The sequence below is a fragment of the Ursus maritimus genome, unplaced genomic scaffold (genome assembly GCF_017311325.1).
Source record: "Ursus maritimus isolate PB19 unplaced genomic scaffold, ASM1731132v1 scaffold_6, whole genome shotgun sequence".
Classification (NCBI taxonomy): Eukaryota; Metazoa; Chordata; class Mammalia; order Carnivora; family Ursidae; genus Ursus; species Ursus maritimus.
In genome coordinates this window covers 63,764,362-63,792,176 of record NW_024426774.1, presented here as the reverse complement: position 1 = coordinate 63,792,176, position 27,815 = coordinate 63,764,362, and the positions used below count along the sequence as shown (strand labels likewise).

The 27,815-nt window shown below is 40.1% G+C and overlaps 1 protein-coding gene across 3 annotated transcripts in view; it reads left to right on the top strand.

Moving 5' to 3' along the window:
- EML6 (EMAP like 6) overlaps positions 1-27,815 on the top strand; it is a 280,912-nt gene that overhangs the window by 102,148 nt on the left and 150,949 nt on the right. For all 3 annotated transcript variants that reach the window (XM_008700449.2, XM_040623471.1, XM_040623472.1), the window contains exons 2-6: positions 5,209-5,368; positions 9,456-9,554; positions 12,416-12,484; positions 19,542-19,727; positions 21,299-21,434. In XM_008700449.2, the coding sequence (XP_008698671.2) occupies positions 5,209-5,368; positions 9,456-9,554; positions 12,416-12,484; positions 19,542-19,727; positions 21,299-21,434 (650 nt within the window). The remainder of the gene's footprint in view (positions 1-5,208; positions 5,369-9,455; positions 9,555-12,415; positions 12,485-19,541; positions 19,728-21,298; positions 21,435-27,815) is intronic.

Genomic DNA, 27,815 nt, shown 5'->3' with positions numbered 1-27,815 from the left:
AGTCCCAGAAAGACGTAAAACACTGTGATATGGTGAAGAAGACAACGGGAGACTCAGAGTAGAACAGATGTGTTGTGTAATGGTGCTTTCCACTTCTGCAATTTTCTCCCTGGAAAGTACAGAATAGTTGGCCATTTCATAGATGAAATCTTATCAGAAGGAATTCAGGAGGTATGATTCTTTCCATGACAGATCCTTAATCGGATAAGGGGACCTAACTTTCTTTAATCTGTTGGCTCATCTAAAGGCACTACTGTAGGGTCCCTTTTTAGGCTCAGGGCACCTCTGGAAGGAGCGAAGAACAGTTTGTAGTGTGCAGCGGGGGGTGGAGTTGGTTTTATGTGAGGAAAATACATACATATATAAACATCTGTCATTTGAGTGCTTTTCAACTAAAATTCCAAAGATGTTTTGGGATTAGGAAAAAGCAGATCCAGCTCAACGTGACTTTTCTGGAAATTCTTGCGTTCCTCAGTGCAGAGGTGTGGGAAGAAGGGAATAGATACCTTGATGGCAGCTTCCGACGAGCTTCCTGTAGATGTGCTTCTGCAGCTGTCCCATCCGACACCTTACGTATTCCGCGTTGCAAATTCAGAGATTAAAGCTTGTTGGTTTTCCCCCGGTCCCTCATGAATTTTAAAGAGTATGTTGAAATGATATGACAAATTACAATAAAGGTAAAGTGCCACTCGGCTGTGCTCTAAAAGATACACAGATACCGTCACCCAGTGGAAGGAGTGACGTTTCTGAGGAGCTGATGGGAAGGTAACAAATGAATAAACTTTGTTCTCTGTTCTCTCTGTTCTTGACATGGACACGGATAAATAGGAACATTATGACTCATTTTGAGCAGTCAAGCTGCACGCAAGCCAGAGAGGTGAGGTCAGAGAGTCTCGGCTTACAAAAGGGGAAAAGATAACTGATAATGTGTTCAAATGGCAAAGGAGGAACCTGGGTCACTGGGTATCATGCACTGGGAATAGATGATGTAAAGAACAGCATGAAAGGACGTCTGACAAAAAACTAAAAAATAAAAATTTCCGAAGTGAACTTTTTAATGAATGTGATAAATTTATGGGCCTTGATATGAAAGAAAAGAACAATAGCGAGAGTAAAAATACTTGAAATCCATAATGGGATGTTTTTGGGTCACATCACTAATTGAGTAATTTAGACTAGTAAATTATTTTGAAGGCCTCTTTCACTATTTCCTGATAGCTGTCTATTTCATCACCCTCACCCCATTCAAGAAAGTGAGAAAGGTTGGGAAGCCTGAAATTATATTAAGAACAACTGCCTGGAAGAGTGAATTTTTTAAAATTCCGGGTACTTCAGGACCCCAGGAGTCTACCAAATAATCTCAAACCTTTTTTAAAAAGATTTTATTTATTTATTTGAGAGAAAGAGAGAAAGTCGGGGTGAGGGGCAGAAGGAGAGGGAGAATCAGACTCCCCAGTGAGCAGGGAGCCCAACGTGGGGCTCTATCCCAGGACCCTGGGATCACGACCTGAGCCAAAGGCAGACACTTAACCGACTGAGCCATCCAGGTGCCCCTATCCAAACATTTTAAACAGAAGCTGTGACCCAGCAAAGTTTTGCTTAGGTCTCTTGACAGTGTCTCTGACCATCTAGGGGGAAAACACTCATTCTTTATTTTCCAGTTCCTGTTTAGAACCTACTGCGCACGTCAGTGTGGCGAGGCAATATGGCAGCCATGATCGTTGGCATCATTTGCTCCCTCTTCGGCAAGCACTTTATTGCCACTCTGCATGTGATGTTCCGGGAACGGGGTGTAGAGTGATGGAAACAGCCCCTGCCCTCATGGATCGCACTGTCCAGTCAGACCCTCTTCTTCACAGCCCTGAGGACTGCAGATGTGGTGCTAACCTGAGGGATCTCCTCGGTTTCCTCACTGAAAATTGCGTTAAGCCACCTTTTCCCAGAATCAGACCTCAGGTTTTAAACTCTAATGCTGCAAGTTCTGAGTTTAAAAGTTGCCCAAGCAAATAACTTCAGGCAACTTTGACATGCTCAGGCTTTTCTTAGCCTTCAGCATCTGAAAACTTTTTCTCTCGTTCCCTTGAGTACCTCTTGACTCATCCTTTTTCCCATCCGCTCTACCCCTCCTTACCTCACTGTCACCTGTTCCCTTATTGGCCTCCTTGCCTCTTCTCCTAACACTTCTCACCCATCTGTCCTTCCCTGCTGCTGGAGTTACCTTACGAAATTATGCAACTGTTCATGCCCTGTCCTCTAAGAATGGGCACCGGTGCCCTACCTTCCTGGCCTGCTTAAAAGGGCTTACAGGGCTGCCCTGGCCTACCTTACCCATTTCTTTTTCTGCTACTCTCTGCAAGACTGAATTTGAGTATTGTCTTTGTACATGGATGCCCTTTGCACCTTTTAAATGTGTTATCTTTTTCTGGTACTCCTTATAAAGATTCCCGAGGATATATTTTCCAGCAAACACTTGTTAAATGGTGACGCAGATCCAGGGCACCCAGGTGTTTCTTATCCCAGGACTCCTCCTCCGGCCCTTAAAACTCCCGAGATCCCGTGGGTCGGGGCTTCCTCTGCAGAGAGTGGTGGCCGAGGCAGTGCCTGGGGCTGGAGCTGCACTCTGAGCTGCCTCTGACACACAGTGCCTCCGGCTCATCCCATCCCTACCCTGGCATCTGGACCTGCACTCACTCCCACACACATCAGAAGCGCACCTGTCCCGTGTTTGCCTTCCTGGGAAAGCCCACACTGCCCCCACCCCGCCCAGGCGCCAGCCAGGCCCACGGGCATCCCGGACCCTGTTCACAGGAGAACATTTGCTGATGGAGGGGCCTGGGGTGAAGAGGCCAGCCGACGCATCTCAGGGCGCTGTCAGTTGGGCTGTGTCAGAGAAGGAGAGCAAAGCTCTGAGGCTGTTCTTCAGGAGAGAGGCTCAAGGAACCAGCAGCAGGGGTCTCCTGGGACAATGCTAGACAGCTCGCTGCTGCCAGGAGGAACAGCTGGCCCTGAGGATGTGCAATGACAGTTGCTGAGGCCTTGGACCTTTGCAGGTATCGGTTGGGCCCCAAGGGCCGCTGCAGAAAAGGGCCTGTGTCTGAGTCCTTCCTCCTAGAAGGTCATAGACTTGTGGCTGGGGGTGTGTGCATTTCACTCCCGGGTTGTGGCCTCGGGCGGTACCGCCCTTGTATAGCCTTTGGGCCAGAGCCCATCCCCACACCTGGCCTGGCCCTTGGGACGAAGTGCCCCACACTGTGACTCTGCGTGCAGAGGGAAGGGGCACGAGGCATCACGGAGATTGGGGTTTGCTTGACAGGTGATAGGAGCCAAACTTCTTACAGAGGAGTCCCACGTGAGAGGCCTCCGGCACCAGAGGCACCCAGGTGTTCCTCATCTGTGTACTCCTTCACCGCAGAACTCTCCGAGATCCCCTTGTATCACGCTTCTTTCGGGCAAGAGGTGTGGCAGCAGCACCTGGGGCCTGATTGTCGGTCTTCTGAGCCGCCCCTGATGCTCAGTCCCTCCCAGCCCATCCGCTCCCTGCCCCTGCATCTGGCCCCACACTCACACCTTCCTCCCCTCTAGCTACAAAGCCACTATGCAGGCTCCACCTGCACCCTCTTTGTTTAAAAAGAAGAAAACAAAAACCTGACGAAGCACCAGCCTGGGCAGGAGAGTGCAGGCGGACCCGACCTCCAGTGTGGGGAGCAGTACTGTGAATGAGGACCTGGGCAGTGGGGGCATTGGGAACACCCCGGAAGACAAGCTGCACTCCGGTACCAGGGCCTGGGGCGGGGGGGACCTCAGTGAGGAAAGGGGATAGTACTCACGGTTGCATGCAAAAGACCGCAGTAGGTTTGGTGGGAGGCCCAGGAAGGGAGCTTAGTGGGACGAGGATGAGCTCATGGGGACAGCCTGGGGAGCTTGGTTGCTGCAGAACTTGGGGGAAGCACACATGGAGACCGGAGAGAGGCAGAAAGTAATCTGTGTTTGAAAGAGGCACTGTATCCACAGGGATATGCATATGTTGGTTGTATAAAAATGCCAGTTACACAAATGATGATAATGAAACTTGGCTTTGAGTGCTTACTCTGAGCCCGGTGCTGTGCTGAATGCTCTGTCTTCTGTATATTGTCTCCTTTTATGTTGTAATCCCATTACATAGATGAGGAACCTGAGGCAAAGAGATGAACATGCCCAAAGAACCAGAGGTAGTAAGGGGCAGCAGCGTGCAAATCCAGGTCTGCTTATAGAGCATATATTTGTATTAAAATCATGCTGAAAGTCGAAAAGGAAAAAAAATTGTTACTTGTGTAAATAGATGCTGAAATCAAAAAGGAAAAAATTCTTTTATTGTAAAGAGTCATCTAGTTTTTCATATAGGTAGTGTGCCTTTTAAAAAATTCTCAACACCATTTTTAGAAAGGCACAACTTCTTTAAACAATAATTTTAAAACATTAGAGTAATTGCTCATCTAGGAATAACAACGATGACATTTCTTCCTCTTGGCTGCTCCAGACTCCCTGAAATTCTAGTTGGTATTTGACAAAGTTTTATTTTGATTGCACTACAGAGGGAAAATGTTACACAAACCACAAGCATGGTAATTTGTGGTTCTCTTGGTGTTAGAGTGATTTATGTAAAATAGAAATTTTCATTTAAAATACATAATCTATGGCAACAGACACAGAAACAGCACTTGACTCTGAGGCCCCTCCGTGCTTTGAAATCCTAATGAGGATGGCTTCCAGAGCTTGTGCTAGCAGGTTTAATTAATTCTGAGAAGCACACTTTCTCCTAGCAACAGCTTTTTTTTTCCAAATTAAAGTCAAAAGCTAACTTGAAACAGCTGAGTAATATTTTCAAGGTTAGTAAGTAAATATCCTGACATAAAGCAATTATAGAACAATACAGGTTTTCTAATCATAAAATTATAAGCACAATAGTGTCTGATTTTCAAGGTGACCCAAATGGGTAAGATCAGATGAAATTATTGTTAAACTGTGCTAAGCCTCTTTTTGCCATTCAGCATTTCCATTAGACCAATCAGGTAATTTATCACTTTGAGGACAGTTCAGACTCTTTCTCTTGAGCTTCTCTTGTTAGATGATGGAAATGAGAAACAAATGTGGATAAAAGAAAATGTTTTTCTTAACTTTGTTCAGGAGTATATGAAAAGAGCCTCTTTTTTCTCTTTTTTTCTTTTTCAGCCTTGCCTTACACCCAGATAAAACTCTTGTTGCAACTGGCCAAGTTGGGAAGGAACCATATATATGTATATGGGATTCCTATAATGTCCAGACTGTGTCTATTCTTAAAGATGTCCATACACATGGAGTCGCCTGCCTGGCTTTCGACTCAGATGGACAGGTGTGTATTTTTTTCCGTTTCTGTTTCCTTTAATGACTTCTCGCAGGTCACCTAGAATTACAGTGCACATTGCTTATAGGCTCAGAAGGTCTACTAACCCTTGCTGCCTCCCCTTGTCTGCCTCCTAGAATCCTCTTCTGTCAGATCCTTTTCCAGCTGTCACGCTGACACCCAGCTCTGGGTGGGCCCCAGTTTTGTTTCCCTCAGTCTCCCCATCAGGTGAAAAGCCTCCAGAAGGGAGTCATGGACTCAGGTTGATAGGATCCGTTGTGACTCAGCATTTCCACTCTGTCTTCCATTTCAGCTTCCTAAGTTTGGAATCAGAGCTGGACCAAACCTTTTTCATAGACTTCAAACCCTGAAGGTCTTCTTGGTTCCCTTTGCTTTTAGAGGATAGCGCCACCTCCTAATAATTCACGGAGAAGATTCTCTTTGACTCTTTACCTTGAGGTCTCTTCTAACTCCTGCTTCTCCCTGCCTACTCCCTGCAATTCAAGCAGCAGCTGAGTCCTGCGCGTTTGTGACTGTCTTTATAGTCACTCTCATGTGCGTTCTCACCTTCCCATTCCCTGCCACCGTCCTTTAAGTTCCAAATCCATGTCCTGCCTGACACTTTAAATAACCTCTAACTGGTCTGCACACCGTTAGTTGCTTTTCAATACATTTTACCAACTGAAAAAATTGTGAGAACATTATTTTATTATTATTTTTTAAATTACAGATTTTATTATTTTTTAAAAAATTAACATATAGTAGTATTTGTTTCAGGGGTACAGGTCTGTGATTCTTCAGTCTTACAACACCCAGCACTCACCACAACACATATCCTCCCTAATGTCCATCACCCATTCACCCCATTCCCTCATCCCCCTCCCCTCCAGCAACCCTCAGTTTGTTTCCTAAGATTTAGAGTCTCTATGGTTTGTCTCCCTCTCTGGTTTCGTCTTGTTCCATTTTTTCCTCTCTTCTTCTATGATCCTCTGCCTTGTTTCTTAAATTCTGCATATCAGTGAGATCATATGATAATTCTTTCTCTGATTGACTTATTTCACTTAATATAATACCCCCTAGTTCCATCCATGTCATTGCAAATGGCAAGATTTCATTCTTTTGTTGGTTGAGTAGTATTCCATTGTATATATATACCACATCTTCTTTATCCATTCATCTGTTGATGGTCATCTGGGCTCTTTCCATAGTTGGGCTATTGTGGACATTGCTGCTATAATCATTGGGGTGCTGGTGCCCCTTCGGATCACTACATTTGTATCTTTGTGGTAAATACCCAGTACTGCAATTGCTGGATCATAGGGTAGTGAGAGCATTATTTTAAAAACCCAAAAGCTTGGAGAACTCAGTGAATGAAGTCCACAGCTTATGGCTGGATATTCTAGGCTACCCAACCTTTCTAGCCTTGTCTTCACTCTCCTTATAGTCAAATTGGGCACGTCCGTGAGCTCCCTCTACCAGACCTTGCACTTTTGCCCCTCCAGCCCCTCCCTCATACTGTGTTTCTCCACCTCAAGTGCCCTACTCACCCTCTTTGCCCGTTAAAGTGATTCATTCTTCCAAGACACTTCAAAGGTCTTCAAAGGACACATTTCCTGAAGCCTTCCAGGGATCTCCAACAAACTTTCTTACTTGCCTTTGACTTTCAGCAACCTTTGACAGAAAATATTTGTTAATGTTACAGATGTCAATTACATGTCCGTTTTTGAAATATGTTACAGAAAAGGCAGTCCACACACAGAGGGAGGGTTCTACTGCCTTCACTTCCTCACTAAGGCTGTGCGTTTTTTCCAGCCTTCTCTGTGATCCTGGGCCACCCTTCCTCGTATTTCTGCCAATTAATTTTTTCAGTCCAATTTTTGGCAAATTTCAAAGTTAATTCTGTAAGGGTATGCTGTGGAAAGACCTGTGAAATTATTATTCATAGAGGCTGACCATAGACGCTCAGAGGCCTGAGCGTTTGGGTCAGGTTGAGTGGATTATAGGACTTGAGCTTGTTTGCGGCACTTTTTAAACAATTTACATTTACTTAGTGTTTCCTGCTGTTTTGAGAGGGTAGTAATCATTAACTCATTTTTCTTTCTAGAACTAGATTCACTATACCTGTAGACCCCTGGCATACATAGTTTTTGATTTTACTATGTAATCTCATCCAGGTTAGTCAGGGTAATGTGTCCATTCCACTGTGATTCCATTTCTAAGGAGAAATAGCTGGCTAGTCCCCTTTGTCCAGATTTGCAGTTATTGACTTCCTGACTAAATTCAATGAATGTCAGAATGCATACATAAGTACAAGGGTAAACGTATGCTTAGATGTGTAATTATATGCATGTTCTCTGATTTTGGTTTTCTAGCAAACGTTATCAGAATTTGTTCTGAAGCATCACAAGAAAAATGTAATGCAACAGAAGGAAATCCAGCTTTAACATTGAGTTGTCTGTTAATTTGTGTTAAAATCTTAGCTGTTCTCTTTTAGGTTCCATTTGGAAGGGTGAGGGCAGGGGTGGACTGCATGGTACTCCACTGTCAGCTGAGAAAGATAACCTATTTGCTTGCTCTGATGGATTTACTGGTTTGTTGATGCCTATTGCTTCAGGTCTGCCTTATTCCCCGGACAGAGTTCACTGGAATTGAGTGATATTTAGAAAATGACAAATAGCCCATCACCTCTCAAATAACAAAAGGCAATAGAAATGCTTTTTAGGTAGCCATGGGGACTGTCACTACAAATGAACAAAATAGATTACTTTGGCTTTTCTTCAATCAAGAAATGTGGGTTTTACTTTAGTGCCCATGTTTATCACAAAAGAAAAGAAAAAGAATAAGCTAAATGGAATTTACACACTTCCAATTTTTCTTATATGGACAAAAATGCAACCATGTATTATAATTTCCATTGCTGGGATGCCCTGTTAGAACTTACAGCAAAGAAAACCCCCCACAAAGACCACCTTTCTTAAGGGCACATTTTTAAAGTTCCAACTATGTACTTTTTCTACTAAACATGACTGATGGAAGCCATCTTTACTGAAGAAAACTGACTAATCCCTGCATAACCACACATTTGCGTTTAGCTATCTGTGACTATCATTCCACATGTGTGCACGCACACGTACACACTCAAACATGCGGAGTGAAATACAGAAGCTCAGACATCTTATTACTTGGATGATACTGTATTTTCAAAACCTTTTGACTTAAATTCTTTCACCAGTCCATATGATAAACCTACAAGGTAGACCTAACAAATATTTTGCATATTACAAATGAGAAAACATAATTTAATGAGGTTAGTTAATTTTGCAAGGTCTTAGGTGGCTCCTCACAAGTCAAAAGAGAAGCCAAATGAACTTACACCCAGTCCAGACCTCTTCCATTACACAGTGCTGTTTCCATAGGCAGGACATCCTGCTAGAAACTCCCTCTGCTGTTGGTGTTTCTAATACATGTTTTGATACTTTTGATTTTGTGTATATGTAAATGTGTTAAATGTTCTTTTCCCTCGAGAACAAATTCTGATATAAACCCAAAGAATTTAGGCTGGGAGATGAAGTACCAGATTACTTTTACCAACATGTTACCTGAAATGTGTGTGGAACTGTGAAAAATTAAGAATGAATGTAATGCTCATTATGGGTTTTCTTCTCCATGTGTCTGTCAAACCCTTTAATTTCGGCAGCTTGACAAGACTTTGAGACTATAGAATCCTAGACTGTCTTTACTCTCACATTAATATTTTAAATTTAAAAATTAAATTTGAAAAAAATTTGAACAAAAATAAAAAATTTAAACCTTGCCTTCAAGTTGTGTTCCTCTGATATCAACTAGTTAAATCAGAGGCTTTGTGACAAATCATTTGTAGCTTTTAGGTTTTTAAAATTTCAGTATGTGCCAGTGAAAGTCATCTGTGATATCTTTAGTTGTGGACTTAAGATGGATTTGGAGAAATCATTTTTTTTGTGCATGTTCAGTGCTTGGCCCAGAGTAGGTCATCAGTGACCATTTGTTGAAAGAAGTGATGGGTAATAAGAAATGTGCCCATCAGTTTCAGCTATTAAATCATTGTTCTTTTTTTTAGCGTTTGGCCTCTGTGGGATTGGATGCCAAAAATACAGTCTGCATTTGGGACTGGAGGAAGGGAAAACTTCTGGCCTCCGCCACCGGCCACTCCGACCGGGTAAGAAGAGCTTGTCGGATCGAACCATGCGGTGTTCGTGTGAGGGAATTGTGACTTCACAATTCACAGCTTCCCAGAGTTGTCCTATTTTTAAAAGTAAATGTTCCATGTAAAGATTTTCCCTACCTATTCAACCTAAAAACCGACTTCAAACAAAATTAATTCATGATTAATAACGATGTCAGCATGATCTCTCCTGGTGATTGGATGCTTTCTTTAAATTGTTACAACTTTTCATAGACAAAATTTTTTGATATTGGCAGTTAGTGTCTTCATAAAATCAAAATAGAATTGAATTTGAAATTGTGTGTAAAGTTTAGATGTATTCGTTTAGAAATGGAAGTAGTTAGAAAATATTCACAAAATGTCTTTCAAGTCTACATTTTATTTTATTTTAAAGATTTATTATTTCAATCAGAGAGAAAAAGAGAGGGAGAGAGAGAGAGAGAGAGAGCCCACAATAGGATGAAGGGACAGAAGGAGAAGCAGATTCCCCGCTGGGCAGGGAGCCCGGCATGGGGCTCCATCCCAGGGCCCTGACATTATGACCTGAGCTGAAGGCAGACGCTTAACTGGCTGAGCCACCCAGGAGCCCCAGAGTGTTATACATTTTAACTTCTGATGAATATAATGACAACTTCGGGATTCCTTGTTATTTTGAGAAACTTGAATCTAAACTGTGGCCTGCTTCTCATCATATTGAAGTTGGCGTGATCAGAAATAATTCCATATAGTCGTAGCAGGCAAGATAGGGTATGAAGCAGGTCAGAAATCTATTTCTCCATTGTCTTACATAATTAAAATAATTTGACCACTTTATCATCTTGATTTTCTAATATCAAAAAAGTGAATTTGTATGACTGTCTTACATTGATTGCTAGTTTTGTATTTTTCCTCAGTGTAAGTGTCCACGCAGAATGAGGCCCAAATTAGATATTAAATTCAATCTCTCTTCCTTAGTGTGAACTCTAAAGTTTTTTTTTCATTCACCGATGGAGAATCATGGTTTTTAAGGTGACCCCCTAGTTGTTGCTGCACATTTGGGCAAATTGTACTCAGGATTGAGTTCTCGGGAAGTCCAGGGATGACCGACAGTGAACTTCAGTGTTGGAAGAGGCCTGGCACCCTTCTGGTCCCAATGGTTCCTACCCCTGGCCATGCGTAAGAATTTCCTAGGGAGATTTTACAGTATAGTGATGCTTGAGCTCTACTCCCAGGTTATTAACTTATTGGTGATTAATTGGCATTAACTTAGTTCTCAATGAATAGGTTGAAAATATTTGTGATGCTCACATTTTGGATATTACTGTTTCTGCTTATGTGATAATCCCATCGTATCTTATAAAGTAAATTGGATTAAACTAGATCAATAGGTGAATTTCTTACTGTTTTGTTACATATTTTACACCTTCCACTTCGATTGTGAAAAGTGTAATGCTACTCGAGTGCGAACTCTCTAATTTTAAGAGCCTAGAATGTTTTAATGAAATACTGTTCTCTTAGAACACTGTTCTCCCAGACCCCATAATTTGTATCCACCCAGTTTTATTCTTTATTACTCGTGCCAATATGAATTATTGCTAGCTCCTTATGGGCAAATGATTATCTTCAAGATTATTTTAGTGGCTAAAATACTTAATGCCTAGCACTCATTTATGTAATGAGTGCTTTATAGCCTGCAAATGATTGTATATACATTATCTTAATTGACCTCCTAACAGAACCGAGGTGATGTCATTCATTTTAGAGATGCTAGGACTAGCCTGAGGCTGCATAGCTAAAGTGGGCCTCATTGGAACTTGGTATTTGGACCAAGTGCCTTCTTCAGTGCTCTTTCTGTGGTCTATAATTGCTCCTTTCTACCTAACCGAAGGTTATAGGTCCTCCTTTTCTCTCTCTGATGATTGGTCCATATTTCTCCTTCCTACATGATGAGAAATTAGCAGCCTAAGCTCTTTCTCTGATTTAGACTCTGGCCCTGACAATTACTCCTTCTATTAGAGCTTCACAGAATGTGGTCCATGGACTGACTGCATAAGGATCTCTTGGGGTCTGCTTAAGAAAGCAGCTGCCTGGACCCAATTTCATACCCACTAAATCAGAGTCTTTCATTTGGGCTGGTGAAATATGCACTTTGAGCAATTACCATGGGTGATCTGACCCTCAAAGTTGACAGAGTCTTCTCTTCCTTGTTCCCAAAATGGAAAATTGCCTGCAAACTATCTGGTAACTTTTCTTAAAGAATGATAAATAATATTAGTATTAGTGGATGTGTTTTCAGTTCCTTGGAAAACATAAGATAAAACAGTATTTTGGGTCAGATCAAAATGACAGGCTAAAGGACTATTTCAGGTGGGCTAAGTTAGGTGCCAAATAAATGCCTCTGCCTTATGTTTATGAATATTCTATGATTATGAGAAAGTATTGGCCACACTGAATTGCAGTTGACCATTAAACATTTTCCTACTTGAATTTTGTAATTCTTTTTATTGTACAGTTATCTCAAAAGTATTTTATTATCATTGTATAGAGGTATAGAAAATTTGATCAAAAAATTATTCCAAGTCATTGCAATTTGTTTATCTACCCTGCATGGACCAAGTTAAAAACATAACACCAGTTTGTCTCATTGATTGTGATTATCATCTCTTTATTCAGGCCGAAGGTAGGTAGATGTGAGGTAGTAAAACATGTGTTGGCAACTCCTGACCCATCGCCAAGCCAAATCCCCAACTGTTCAGTCTACGCAGGTAACGTGTGTCCTGAGTGTTAGGATGGAGTCTTGGCAGTTGAACTGATATCTGAAAGAAGGCAAAAACACATAAATGACCAACATAGCAATCTTTAATTTTTTTTAACAGATTTTTGATATTTCCTGGGATCCATATCAGCCAAACAGAGTGGTTAGCTGTGGAGTCAAACATATAAAGGTAATGTAGTTACTTAAAGTTTTTTGGTAACTTGTATGAAAAGAATTTAAGGTGCTTATATGTATAATTTGATGTTGAGAAATGGCTCCACTTTACTTATTTGTCTTAAATTTGGAGCCGTTTTACCTGCTTCTTTGAATGTGAAGCAAGCTGATATCAGCTGATGGGGCTCTTTCAGAACGGCAGTGTAAGGACCATCAAGTGGCGTGTCCAGCGGGCAGCTGATAAGAAAATTTTATGTTAATTAAATGCTAAACTGAATACTCCTAGTACTTCTAGGATTTCAAATTTTAAAACAGTTCTGATTTTAATACTGTGATTTAAATTTTTACATTTTGATGAATGTTTACACATACTGTCTACCAAAACTTTGTCACGTTGATATGTTCTTTTAGAAGGAAGGTACCATGTTGGGTTGGACATAGAAATAGAGCGATACATAGTACAAACCTACCTGGGTCATTGGTTTTTAAATGCCTGTGTCTTCCCCTAGACTACACAGACTGAATTACCACGGCTGGCCCAGGACATACCTTCAGCTATTTGCTTCTTTCTGTTTTGTTAAAATGTAGCGAAGTCAACACCATTAGTTTTGTTTACTCTGATATAGCAAAAATTTCCACTGGACCCTGGGATATGACCCAGGATCTTCTGTCCACAGGTTTGTAGCTAATAGAGGTTAAAGTTCATAAGTGAAAGAATGTAAGGATTACTTGCTTGACTCCAGCCCGTGTGGATCTCTGCTGGTACAAAAATGTTGCGTTTTTGTCAGACAGAGTAGGTATCTATATTATTTCCCCAACCAATTCCTCCTGTTTCCCAGTTCTTTTGTTCTTGAGTCTAGTTTTTTAATGATGCTCCCCATTGTTCCTACTTTATTGTTAGAAAGGGACAGATGATCAAATGCTCAGGAATAAATATAATGAGGGATGCAAGACTTAAAACATATTACAAAACTTTACAGAGGAATATAAAAGAAGGCTTGAGTAAATGGAGAGACAACCTTGGTTCTGGACACGATGTTTAAAAATTACAAACACATCATTTCAATTATATTCAGTACAAGGTCAGTTAAAATCTCTAGAAGTTTTGTTGTTATCTGACATTTCATTTTTTAATTATTCTAAGTCTGGAAGGATAAAAAAATGAGAATAACCAAGAACTTGAATTTCAAAAAGGATAATGAAGAGGAAGCTGCTCTAAGCATATTATAAAGTCAAAATAATTAAAATGTATCACACTGGGATAAGGATAAATAAGAACTACAACAACAACAACAAAAACAAAGCTGAGAAATAGACTTTAAAAGGGATAACAATTTAGAATAGTATCTTGACCAGTGGGCCCTAGGACAGTTTGTTATCTCTTTCCAGGGAAAAAAGTTATATATTATTACTTCATACCATACACAAGAATAAGTTCTTTATGAATCAAAGAGTTACATGTTTAAAAACCTATAAAGTAGCTAGAGGAATACCTAAGTAAATGCTTAACTGCTCTCAAGTGGGTGAAAGGCCTTTCGGAAAAGCAAAGTAAGAAACCATAAAGAGTAACATAGGTTGATTTATATGAACATTAAAGCATTCTGTCTCCCTGCCCCCGACCCCTAAGAAACAAAAGAGGCAAACCACAAATGAGCAAAGTGTAAGCCACAAGCATGGTAGATAGAATTTGGGTTTGTCCTTGAAATGTCAAGACCTCCAACAAACCTGTACAATGGGCAAAGGACATGTATACTTAACAAAAATAGAAACATTGCTGGCTAATAGATATATGAAACCTCATTAATAAAGAGTAGAAATTTTAAAATAACAATGTTTTTATTTCTAATTCATCAAAATTATAATTAAAATGTACCCGGGGTTGGCAACAATTTAGTGAATGAACACTCTCAAGCCTTGGTGTTGGAGGGGGTAAATGAGTACCAGAAATGAGTATTTATGGTCTTTCAGTCCAGAAATTTGGTAATATCTATCAATAGCTTTAGAAATGTTGATATCCTCTGAGCCAGTAATTTCTTTCCAATGTTAGTGTGTGTGCTGCCAAAGAAAGCACAGCAGTAATTTCATATATTGGAATTTATTTCAAGGAAATCGTTAGAAATATGAACCAAGGATGGGTTCATGGTTGAGAATAACTTACCAAAAGCAAATAAAACCAGACAAAAGAAGACCTGAAGCCACCTAACTTCCCCCAGGTGGTTAAATAAAATACGGTATATCCATTGGAAGAAATACTGTGCAATCATTACAAGTCATGGTTTAGATGATTATTTAATGTTATTAGGAAATATGCAAGATTTATTTACAGTCTACTGGGTGAGGTAAATTTGTTTTGATTTTTTTTCTTTTTACTTTAGAAGTAATGTATGTTTTCGTGTAGGAAATAAATTGGAAAGAGATCCCAAAATGTTAAACAGTTAATGCTAGGTGCATGAGTTAATTACATTCTTTGTTTAAAAAAAATTTTTTTTAAAGATTTTATTTATTTATTTGACAGAGTTAGAGACAGCCAGTGAGAGAGGGAACACAAGGGGAGTGGGAGAGGAAGAAGCAGGCTCATAGCGGAAGAGCCTGATGTGGGGCTTGATCCCATAACGCCGGGATCACGCCCTGAGCTGAAGGCAGACGCTTAACCGCTGTGCCACCCAGGTGCCCCTATTTTTAAAATTATCTTACAATAACCTATATTTCCAAAATAGGAAACAAGTAATGAAAAAACAAGACAAAAAGATAAATCTATAGGTTCTATTATTCAAAGGTATCAAGTGTCCTACCAATACTTTAGGGCTTCATTAACATTCTGTTATCCTTGTGCAAAAGCCTGAGGGTATGTTTGCTCAGATACAGGCACTTTTTCCTTCAGCAGCAGTTGGAGGGTCTGTCATTGTTTTATGTAGTCCACCTGGAAGACGCTTTAAATTTGATAAACATTAGTTGCATACCATGTGAAGGACTGAAAACTAACCCTATTTTCAATTTACTTGATGTATAGCAATTGAAACATTAAAACAGAACAGTCTATAAGAGAGGCAAAACCAAAATTCTCTAGTAATAAAGGAGAGATCCCAGCTCTTTAGGGGAATGTTAAGTGTTACAGGAGGGGGATGGTATTTGAGCCCAGCCTTGGTGGGTAGGTGGGTTTGGTGGGGGAGAGCTTGGAAGGCAGCAGAACCCAAAGGAGGGGAGGGGTTGCATCAGTCAGGAGTTAATGGGGAGGCTTTGGTCACCCATAGAATCTTAGGACTAGGGAGCAGAAAGGTCCTTGGCCAACATATGTTCAAAGATGATCAACATTTCATCACTGAAGACCCTCTTTTCTAATTTTCCTAGGAAACCAGTGATTTGAAAAATTTTGGCCAGAAAATAACTAGCTATTAAATAATAATTCCCTTTACAATTTTTATTAATCAATGATATCTGTATCTGCCAACATGAGTTTCTCATCACTCTAACAAATTGCAAAGGCATTGAATTGTTTTCTTACCCATAATCAAAGAATTATGTGAGATCATGATAAGCCTGGTTTCCATTAGGCTCCGGTGGCTCTCTGGAAGTCAGGGACTCTGACCCCAGAGCCATCATCCAGCCTGCATATCCTACAGTGAGGAAGCCAAGACCTAGGAGGTTATTTGACTTTGAATCCTCATCATTCTCTCCTTCTACTTGACTCTGGGAAAGCTATTTAATCTCCCTGAGGCTGAATTTCTCTCAAAAAAACAAAACAAAAACCCAGAGGGTTGTGGATTACTACCTTCTGAATTTATTAAGAGTTGTATTAAACAGTGTGTGTTTATTGTGCCAGTAAGGGCACAATAATGTTAATTTTTTCCCCTTCTCCTGGAATCACAAATACGGTGGCACAGATAAGATTTAAATCCAGTCTCTGGAAGAACTCTTTCCACTTGGAAATTATTTCTTCAGTGATCTATCTTGGCCTGACTTTACCCCTCAAGAACAGATTATGAAAAATAACAGATTAGCTGCTTAATTGATGATTTCTCCAGCTTCTTCCCTATTTCTTTCCATCCTTGGTTAACTCTTTTAATCAGTTTTAAAACAGGCACATAAAACCCTGGAACTTCATTTGAAAACAGAGCTGTTTATCCCATTAAATTTGTTAATTATGTTTTAGTAGACAGGCATCTTTTCCTTTTCCTTTTTAAAAAAAAAAAAAGATTTTGAGAGAGAGAGTGCACAAGCAGAGGGAAGGGCAGTGGGAGAGGGAGAAGCAGACTCTCAGCTGAGCAGGGAGCCCAATGAGGGGCTTGATCCCAGGACCCCAGCATCATGACCTGAGCCAAAGGTAAACACTTAAACAACTGAGCCACCCAAGTGCCCCCTGGCATCTTTTTTGAAACAAAAATAAGTATTTTTACCTCAAATGGAATAATCTGCAAATGCCCATCCAGCCATCTTTATTAATTTTGTTTAGAAAGAAATCCACAACAAGTTTTAGCAGCCTTCAACAAATATTTTCACTATCTGTATTTTCTACAACCAGTTCCAGGATCTCCACCTTTCTCCCCCAGACCTCCCTAACAGCAAATGGATGATTCCAGTCACAAGTTGAATGCAACAATCTTTGATGCACTCCAAGAATATATTTTATGTGAAATTGTGTAGCTACGGTGAAATCCTTTCTGTTTTTGCAAATTCCCAGTGTTTGGCAGACAGGCAAATTTCAATTACCTGGAGTGAGTGCTTGAGAACAGTAGCAGCTGAGCGTCGTCATGCTTGCTTGGTTTCAGAGCAAAGGAGCCTACCACGTCAGTGGGTATTGTTGATCCTTCTCCAGTCCCTAGTCATACACAGAAGGGACATTGGACATTACCTAGAGTCAGGTAACTGCAGACTACCTGCCGGCTCTAACAAAATTAGCATTACAACCTGGGAACGGAGACTGGGGAAGATAAACAATGTCTGTTCAGTGGATGTGGATTTACTGATGTGTTGCTACCCTAAATTGTCCCTGTTTTCCCAGTAGGAAGTGCTTCTCAAGAAGAGAGAATCAGAGATTTGCCACTTCTACAAAAAATCTCTTACTATCCTGGCATTATATGTGCCTTTTTAGAGAGTCATTTGATTATTTGGAATGTTTCATGTTGGCATTGTTCCCTCCTCCTAGAGGATTTAATCAGAAAACGTTTGTGTCTGAGGCTGATGGTCTCTCTTTGCTTTGTGGTTGTCCATTGGAAATATTTCAGTAATGTAGGTGTTGTACGTAAGTGATGAATCACTGCGTTTTACTCATGAAACCAATATGTATGTTAACTACCTAAAATTTAAGTTAAAAAATTTTAAAAAAATATTTCAGTAGCTCAGAGGTGCACATTCTAAGTTAAATAATAACTACAAAATAATTACTCTTCTTTAGGGATATTGATTACAAAATTATTACTCTCCTTTTAATCTTCATGTGTGGGAGACATGGTGAGAAAAGGAAATGTCTACCTTCTCGGGTTTTTGGCATGTTCGTACTACCAGCAAGTGTTTACATCTAGTAGTTTGTTCAGGTTCCAAGTTAATGCTTGAATGTTAAATGTTTTCCCAAAGCTTAGACCTGACCATCTTTTCCCCAGATCTTTTTGTTCTTTCCGCGTGTACTTTTCATAGAAGTAGTAAGTGCCCAAAGAAACCAATCACCAGAGTCGGTACTTGCCTCCTTAATGAGAGAAGAATCCTGTAATGTCCCAAGTGGTTGCACACCTGCCTCTCGTCCTCCCTAAGGGCCACCTCCTCCACGGCCACCAGAGTCCCAGACCCCCGGGTGGTACAACCATCCCAGAACTGCTTCCCTCAATACTTAACTACTCTAAGAGGGCCGCCCTTTTTCCTCTCCTACAGGCACAAAATATTTGACTTGTCACTGATTTTTTCCTCACACTTTTTTTTTTTTTGTCACCTGGGTTTGCCTACTCCTGCCTTCCTGATCCCCGATGTAACTTCTTCCTCCCCACTGATCCGAGTCCTAGCCTGGCTCATTCCAAGTAATTCAACACGGTTCTCTGTTTTTGAATTTTCTTGCCATTTGTGTGTAGTCTGAATACGCTGCCTTGAAATTGTCTCTTGCTTTTTATGTGTCTCCATTAGATTTAAAGTTCTCAAGGCAAAGATCAGGATTTCAGTATTTTCTCATGTAAGACACCCGTTGAACTCTTACCTTCAGCAAACCACGTTGGCCCCTTTGCCCTCACTTCCAAATAGGGGATGATAGGAATAGCTGCTTTAGCCTGTTCTCAGGGGTATTATGGAGACCAAATAAATGTAAAGAGCCTTTATAAACTGAGGGGCTATATACACAGCAGGACAATCGTACCAGTTCATACATTTAAAAACCATGTCAAAGCAAAATACTCAATTTCTGTATAACCGTGGAAGTCTTGCTATTGCTTCCTACAAAGTAGCTTAAGCTTTATGCTTAATGATTCTGCCACATGATAAATTATGCAATGAAAACTGAAAAGCTTAATCAGTTATTTGGCTATATGGAAAGATAAGTCCTCTTTAGGAAACTTTTTGAGCAACATTTCTACAGTGAAGACATCACATTTTTTAGTTAGAAAAGCATTATTTCTAAATACACACACATCCTGCAGAAAAAATGTCTAGAAGATACATCAACACATTAGCAGGACATTGTAGATATTTCAGTTTTCCTTTTCATACTTCTCTGTATTTCTAAACTTCTCTACCGTGAACCTATCCTGCCTCTGTAATTTGACTAAAAATTAAAGACCTGATGATTCGTCCACTTTATTCCAACTCTGAGAACATTGACCTTTTGTATGTAATCACCATTAAGCAATTAGTAAAGTTTGGGAATTTTAGAACTTTGGGATTTAAAAAATACCATTAAAAGTTTTTCTTACGCTGCTAGTAGTTGGCTAAATGGGTTCACAGTCCTGTTGGTTGCAGTAGGACAAGTGAAATGACGTGTGCCCAGGTCAGCGCTCGCAGATGACGCACCATGTACTGAAATAGAAGCAAATACCAATAATGTGGGGCTTCAGAATGACTACGTTATTTTTGGATCTATTCATTCAATCACTTTCCAGTTTTGGACACTCTGTGGAAATGCCCTGACTGCAAAAAGAGGGATATTTGGCAAAACGGGGGATCTTCAGACCATCCTTTGCCTTGCATGTGCCAAAGAAGACATCACCTATTCTGGTGCTTTAAATGGAGACATCTATGTCTGGAAAGGGCTCAATTTGGTCCGCACCATTCAAGGAGCACACAGTGTAAGTATGTGGGTGTGGATATTGGGTGATTATTTATTAAATAACTTGACATCACAAATATGTTTTTTCCTGTTGCTTTAAAATCCGCAGACTCTAGATTTCCCCAATTATTTTTGTTTGCCTAAAAGAAATGTTTCAAAAGCTTAATAACTTAGCCTTCACCTCAATTATTGATTGGTTGAGTAGTGTTATTCACCAACATCTGGAAGAATAGAACTATTTTATCATTCTTTTCATCTTATAGATCAGTACTTCTCAAACATTAAGGTTTCTGTGAATCTCCTGGGGATCATGTTAAAATGCAGATTCTGACTCAGTAAGTCTGGGATGATGCCATTGCTGCTGGCCTGGGGCCCGTGCATCGAATAGCAAGAGTGTAGACAACTATTGTTTTTACATTGGTTAGTAAGGGTGATTTTTCCTCACTCTGAATGAGCAAGCAGCACCTCCATGTCCAAATCACAAGCTCTGAAAATGCAAACAGTAACCATTGATAAACTTGTCGCTTTTGATGGTCTGCTTGTAAGAACAAGAACAAACTTCTGACCATTCTGCTCTCTTTTGACATATATGATAATGGTTACATTGCAGTATCTATAGATGATAAAATGGAAATGCTCAGAAGAATGGGGAGATGTGAAAGCTGAAACCTATTGTAGTAAATGGAAACTGGGTAAGAAATTTTTAGAAACTCACCAAACCTGTAGCTTATTGCCTCCACGTTGGTCCCGTTACTCTTAATATAAAGAAAAGTTGAAGTGCGTCTTAGCAAAAGAGCTGTGAAATTTTAGATCTTTCATTTTCTTGTACGTTGAACCAATTTTCTTGGCTCCACTAATTATGAAACAGCTCTTAAAACAATTCAGAGGTCAGTAGTCGTCCTCATGCATGAAAGCAGCTGCCTTAGTAACCTAATTTCACACTAGCTCTTATGTCAACAGTATATCCTTGTAGCACTTTTCAATAGACCAGGTAAGATATTTTCCTGTGGAAAATTATCTTTAAGTTATGAAACTATTGCCCATGGTAAAAAAAAAAAGCATCTTCATATAATCCTTAACAAACTAACACAAATGTAGTTTGTCTTCAGTTAGGCTTAGGCGGTGCCTTCTTTAGCTCATTGCGTGCATTTCAGGCACCTGCTTACCAGTGAAAGTGTTTATGTTCCTAGCCAGCATATCTTTGCTTGATTATTTTGAGTGGCAATTTATATGAAACACCTCCATTGTTGCCTTTTCTTTATAAGGATCAGTAGTCACATAAAGGAGTTTGATCTTCATATCTACTTTAACCAAGGAATTAGTGAATTTTTTTTTTTCAAATTGCTGTCAGTTTAGTTAATGGTAAAGGAGCATTTGAACTAATTTGCTTTGGTGGTAATTATAATTAATTTTTGATCTACCCAAAATGAAGGGTATTATAAATGGCTGCTTGGTCTATTGTCAGAATTTCAGTAGAGAACAACGTATTTAAATATTTTTTTGTTTTGTTTTTGCCTTTTCTTTTATTGTCAAGATCCAACTATAATGACTATTTAGAATCATTGCAGTATTGTCTGCCTTACTCAACAGGCTGGCATCTTTAGCATGTATGCTTGTGAAGAAGGCTTTGCCACTGGTGGACGAGATGGGTGTATTCGATTATGGGATACTGATTTCAAACCAATAACCAAAATTGATCTCAGGGAGACAGAACAAGGATATAAAGGTAATATACATATTAATACCCATAACCCTCAGAATGTCAAACACAATGTGAAGCTCTGTATTTATATGTTTCTCTGTACCCCACCTTATTCTAGAAAGGATTTAAGGCAGTTTACATAAATACATTGAAAGAAGATCATAAGTGTGTTAAGAATAAATGGATACCCCTTCCTCCTCATTTGCATGAAGGTATCTGCATGTACTAGCTATGGTCCTTCTACAAAGATCAAGAACACAATGAGAAAACCACTGAGTGGTATCCTGGGAAATGGGTCTTTGAGTTATAAAACTGGGAAATTCTGGACAAGTTGGTGACCCTAAATGAGACCGCTCCCAGACTCTGAAAATAAACAGGAAATAATTGACAGGAAAAACAAGACCAAAAAAATAGCTTTAAAGTAGTAGCCCATATTAGTGGGATCAGCGCTGGCTGCAGGAGCCAAGAGCAGGGTCTGGGGCCCCCTGCAGCAAATGAACAGAGCCCCCCCTCCATGTGCTTAGTCTATGAATACCACTGTGACTTCATCTTAATGTCTCTGTTTACATCTCCACTTGAAACTCAAGCCGAAAATCTTTATCTGTGAAAATGAGATGATAAGCCTATTGTAATAATTTTAAAAGATGTATGTAAATGGCTCTGTATTCCCTGGTACAGATCCTCAGTATATTGTAATAATAACTAATATTTATTGAGTGCTGATGTGCCATAACTTACTCTAAGCACTCTGTAAGTACCGTGAGTCGTGCTGTCCACAAGGTGAAAAGTGCTGAGATGAGAGAGAAATTTCCTGAGAATCTTCCTAGCGAGGACTCTGACACGAGATCAAAAGTCCTCAAAAGGCATGGAGCAAGCTATTACTCATCAGGTTCTTTTTCACGAAGCCCCTTGATACAGGCTGATGGCAACGTGGCCACAGAGGTTCTTCCAAAGGCCAAATTGTCTGGCGATGCTGAGAGCTCTCTGCTGGCCTGAGGTAGCTTCCAGACGACTGAGAGAAGAGTAGTACCTATTCTTCAGGTCATCCTCCTTAAAAAATGTTGTTGTCAACCAAACCTTTCGTAAAAATTAGGCAATAGGAAAGTGAGCCGGATATTGTATTCTTATATGTACCCAGAGGCCAGCTTCGTTAAATATCTATTAAATACAAAAAGTGAGCCAATCTGGAGATTGGATTGTTGTTTTCTTACGGAAGCCCAGGATCTTGGTTTAGATGCATATCTGAATACCAGGCACAGGGGTCAACAGTGCAAGTTGTAAAATTTAGGGCCCGCTTCAGTGCATTGACAAGGAGACAGCTGAGGCCCTTAAGTTCTTTGCCACAGAGATGAGCCAGTATAACTTTATCCAGAAGAAAGGGTTTCAGGCAGATAAGAGCAAGTCAGCATCCAGAAGAGCAAAACATGTTAGTAAAGCAGCAAAAATGTTTGACCTTGAATCATGAAACTTCTTGGTGTATATTTCAAGTAAACTGAGAGCAAATCATATACTAGATAACGGAGAGTTAACGTACTAGGTGGGGTTATTGACCATGAACTGGCTGAATGTTGGGGAGCATCAACCAGCAATGATTATTCCTTTCTGGCGGTCATTTCATCTAGCTCATCCAGAAACTGTACCACATGATTAAATTTTAGAGTGGGTATCCGAGCAGAAGCCATATTTACCCTGGGGTACTTCTCTCTTTGATACGAGTCCCTGACTTGGGGCTCTCGAAGCCAGTGCAGAATGAGCATCCAGGTAACCAGGGTTTATGTTGATTGCATGGCCAACTCCTGGCCCCCAGAGTCAGGAAGACGGTCAGGGACGCCCTGCATTTTGTGTCAGTGTCAAAAGATTCCCACACACCTGCCCTTGCCAAGGTCAGAGCAGACACAGGTGGTACACGGTAGACAGGAAGCATGTCTGCACCTCACAGATGCGGCCTATAGTGTCTGGGCGTAGAGTTTGTCAGAGAGATTGGCATGCACTTGTGGATGGATGACCAGAGAGACAAGAGCCTCTCCTTCCGTGGGAGTAACAGACCGTGCTTTTTAAAAGATCTTAAAGACCATGCTGCTGTTTGAGCCCAAGGGAGCCTTGAGAATTTGTGCCATTTCTCAGATGGCAGCCATATTCTTGCCACCTTCTTGATTTTTACAATGACTCCTCACTACCAATATTCTTATTTTCTTAGTATTTTACTTTAAGTTGATTTTAATATAGCTCTCTTTTTTTTTTTAACTTTTCCTCACTATAAGCAATAATATCCATGAAATCATGGTTTTAATACGTTGTTAATATTTTTTTTACTCATTAAAATGCTATTGAAATAAAAATTTTTGCCCATGTAGTGTCCTCCCCTCCACTCCCATCAGTGGCGCCTTTGCCTGTCACGCTTTTGACAACACTATAACAGAAGTCCACTATGTACCGTCAATCCAAAGAAATGTTGGCATCCATTCCAGCTCTCAATGGAAAAACAGGGTGAATGAAAGCCTAGTTGAAGTGTTGGTAACAACCCCAGATCCAGCCAATGTTCCCCAGTCCGTGTGGACAGGGCCATGCCGGGGAAACCTCCAAGAGGCTCTTCTGCCCTCCGCCCAGCCTTGGTGCACCCTCACCCTGAGGCAGGGAAGGGGGCTGTTGAGTTCAGAAGCACCTTTGCTGAGCTCAGAATGGGGAGAGGTTCTCAGAGTAGCCCTGTCCGTGGTTTTCTCAGAAGTGGCCCCTCTAGGATACACAGAGGTAGGAGAGAGGCCAGTGTGAGGTAGGAGACCCAGCACAAGGAGGGGAATTAAGACATGTAGGGTATGAGGAGAGGATTAAAAGTAATTGGAATGTAAGCAGTCTTCTGATCCAGCTTCCCCTTCACTAGCCAATACCTTTCCGTTGGTCCTCTAAGCATTTGCTTAGAATGTGGGGAAAAGAGTAAAGGAACAGGGACAGAAAGGGCAGGAGAAAGGATGAAACAGGAGGAAGAAGGCAGAGTGGGCAGAGGGACGTTTGGAAGTACTTTGTCCCACTCCATCCCCCCTGAAAGAAGTCTTGGCTTTCTCCTCCACCTTCAGTCCATTGGCCTCAAAAATGGAAACAAAATACACTTGAGCACATTCAAGAAAAGAAATGTTAGAACGTTTTTGCGTTCTAACGCAATGATTATTCCTTTCTGGCGGTCATTTCATCTAGCTCATCCAGAAACTGTACCACATGATTAAATTTTGTGAAACAAAATTTGCGAAACAACACGTACGGATGACTTTACTCTCGTAAGAATTTCTTGATGTAAATGAGCCTCCTTCCGCATTTTCACTTTTTGAGTAACAATGACTCTTGAGTTCACTTCCATGGAAATATAGTGATTTCTCATTTTACTCAAACAGCCAAACAGCTTTCTAAACAAATTTAGCAAGCGAATTAACCGTGGCCATGTCCCAGTGTCCATGACATAGTACTGGTATTGTGTGTTTCTTAACATAAAGTTGAAGTTCAGAAATTGCTGTTCACTAGCACTTGGACTACTTATAAAGCATACCTACTTAGTCTGCTGCCTGTGAGGCCTGCGACTGCCCCGCCTGTAGACTTTCAAATGGCAATTTCTAAGTTGTTTTATGTGAACACTCTTAAGATTTGCATGTATTTGCATCTTCTAATAACTATTAATTGCTAAACATCAAGAGAGATGGAACTGTTTGCATTAAGATCAACACTAAGTTCAGAAAAAAAAGCAATTTATTAGAGACAGTATTAATCATTTCCTCTTACATCTTTCTAGTTGAGCTTGAGCTAATTTAGACCTTTGACTTCCAGTGAAAACCGTGAAGCCCACTGGGGATTGAGGGTGAACCAGCTTCGGAGTTGGGTCATGCTCACATCAGCTTGAATCTGCAGGGCCAGAGGCGATGGTTGGGGCTTTCTGGCTCCTGCCCAAGTATTAGTCAAACAAAATGGCCTTCATCAGCCAGGAGGATCATTCCTCAATCAAAGAAATAGTACTGTTTCATTTACACCAACGATTTTTACATTTTGTAAGTTTAAATAGATTTTTGCTGATTGGTAAGTTTGCAGATTCTTGCTAAGAACACATAATGATATAAACCAACAATCTAATTTGACCAGGATCCCTTATTTACACTTCTGAAAGCCAAAACACCAGGAATTCTAAAATATTTTTTTATTGAGAACAACTTTGTGATAAAATAAACATTTTAACCATTTTTAAAATATTAATTCCATTATAATTAACATACAGTGTTACATTAGTTTCACATGTACAATATAGTGATTCAACAATTCTGTACATTAGTGCTCATAGTGATAAGTGTACTCTTAATCTCCTTCCCGTATTTCACCCATCCCCCACCCACCTCCCGTCTGGTGACCATCAGTTTGTTCTCTATAGTTAAGTCTGTTTTTTGGTTTGTATTTATTTTTCTTTGTTTTGTTTCTTAAATTCCACATGTTTGTTAAATCATATTGTATTTGTCTTTCTCTGACTGACTTATTTCACTTAGCATTATAGTCTCTAGATCTGTTCATCTTGCAAATGGCAAGACTTCATTCCTTTTTATGGCTGAGTAATATTCCGTATTATATGTATACGTCGTCTTTATCCATTCATCTATCATTGGACACGAGGGCTGCTTGCATAATTTGGCTATTGTAAATTATGCAATAAACATAGGGGTCCATATGTCTTTTTTTTTTATTTTAATAATGATTTTTTATTATATTATGTTAGTCACCATACAGTACATCCCCGGTTTTCGATGTAAGGCTCGATGATTCATTAGTTGTGTATAACACCCAGTGCACCATGCAATATGTGCCCTCCTTACTACCCATCACCGGTCTATCCCATTCCCCCACCCCCCTCCCCTCTGTAGCCCTCAGTTTGTTTCTCGTAGTCCATAGTCTCTCATGTTTCATTCGCCCTTCTGATTACCCCCCCTTAGGGTTAAGAAATTTCTAAATCTGGGAAGAGATCTGGATTTCTAAGTTCATAAAGCGAATAGGTAAACCACACCCAAAATTTTAATCCAAAATAATCCTTTCCAAGATGCATTATAACCAAATTATCTAAATCAAAGACAAAGAATTTTAAAAGCAGCAAGAGAAAAATAATTCCTCACATATAAAGGAACCCCTATGAGTCAATGAGCAGATTTCTCAGCAGAAACCTTGCAGGCCAGAAAAGAGTGGGATGATACATTCAAAGTGCTGAAAGAAAACTGCCTCTCAGAAATGAAGGACAAATAAAGACATTTCCAAGCAAACAAAACCTGATAATTCATCAGTTGAACTATGAAAGGTATGTAAGGTTACTGTTGTCATCTAAGGAATACAGGAGGCAAGGGATGTTGCTAAAACCCTACAATGCAGAGGACAACCTCCACAATAAAAACTTACCCAATACTAAATGTCAATAATGCTGAGGTTGAGAAACCCTTTCCTCGTGGAAATCTCTGTCCTCCTCTATCTCACTGAGAGTAGTCAATGACTATCATATGTTAATTAGGAATGCTTTTAGCTAATAAAACCTGAAACAAATGATAGTTTATCTTTTTGAAATCAAATTCATAAGGATGACTGCCCACAGCTGAATAGCATCAAGGGCTCATAGCCTCAAGGTTATAAGATGACTGCTACAGCTACAGGCATCACTACCACATTCAAGGAAAAAAGTGGGGATAGAAGAGAAAGCAGTAGTGATAGCCACATCTGTGCCTTTTATCAGGAAAGCAAAACCTAACGTCTCGGTGAGCAGATCTACCTTTAAGAAACTGTGTAGATTATTTAAAAAGTGGTACTTCTTTAATTGACCCACTGGTCACACATTCTGCTTTAAGTTATGTTGTGGTTAGATATTAAGTTAGGGAGTAAACAAAAGAAACTGGTAAAGCAAGTACCCCTCTTTCATTATAGAGTGAAAAACAAACTAAAGAGCTATCAATTAGAGACTAACAGTGAAAAATCTTAGAAACCCTCTTCAGGGAACACTTGGGAAAGCAGTTTAATTACAGAGAACAGCCTCAGTTGTTGGCAGGAAAAACCATTCCTGACTAATTTGCTGGGGTCCTTCAGAGATATTACAGCCTTGATAAGGGAAATTCAATATATGTCAAAGATCAGAGATACATGTCAAAGATCAGAGATATATGTTAGAGTCCATAGGTATGATGCCTCTTGAATCTGTACAAAGCCATCCCAGTCGCTGGTATAAATACAAGACACTTTGACTTACATTTAAAATGAAAGAGGCATGCTTGCAATTAATTGTGCAGATACTAAAAAAATTTTTTTAAAAACCTTCTTCCTCTAGAGAAGCACATTTCCTAACCAGCCTAACCAGTCTAACATACTTAAATTCGGATTTCTGTTTGGTACATAAAAATTACAGATCCT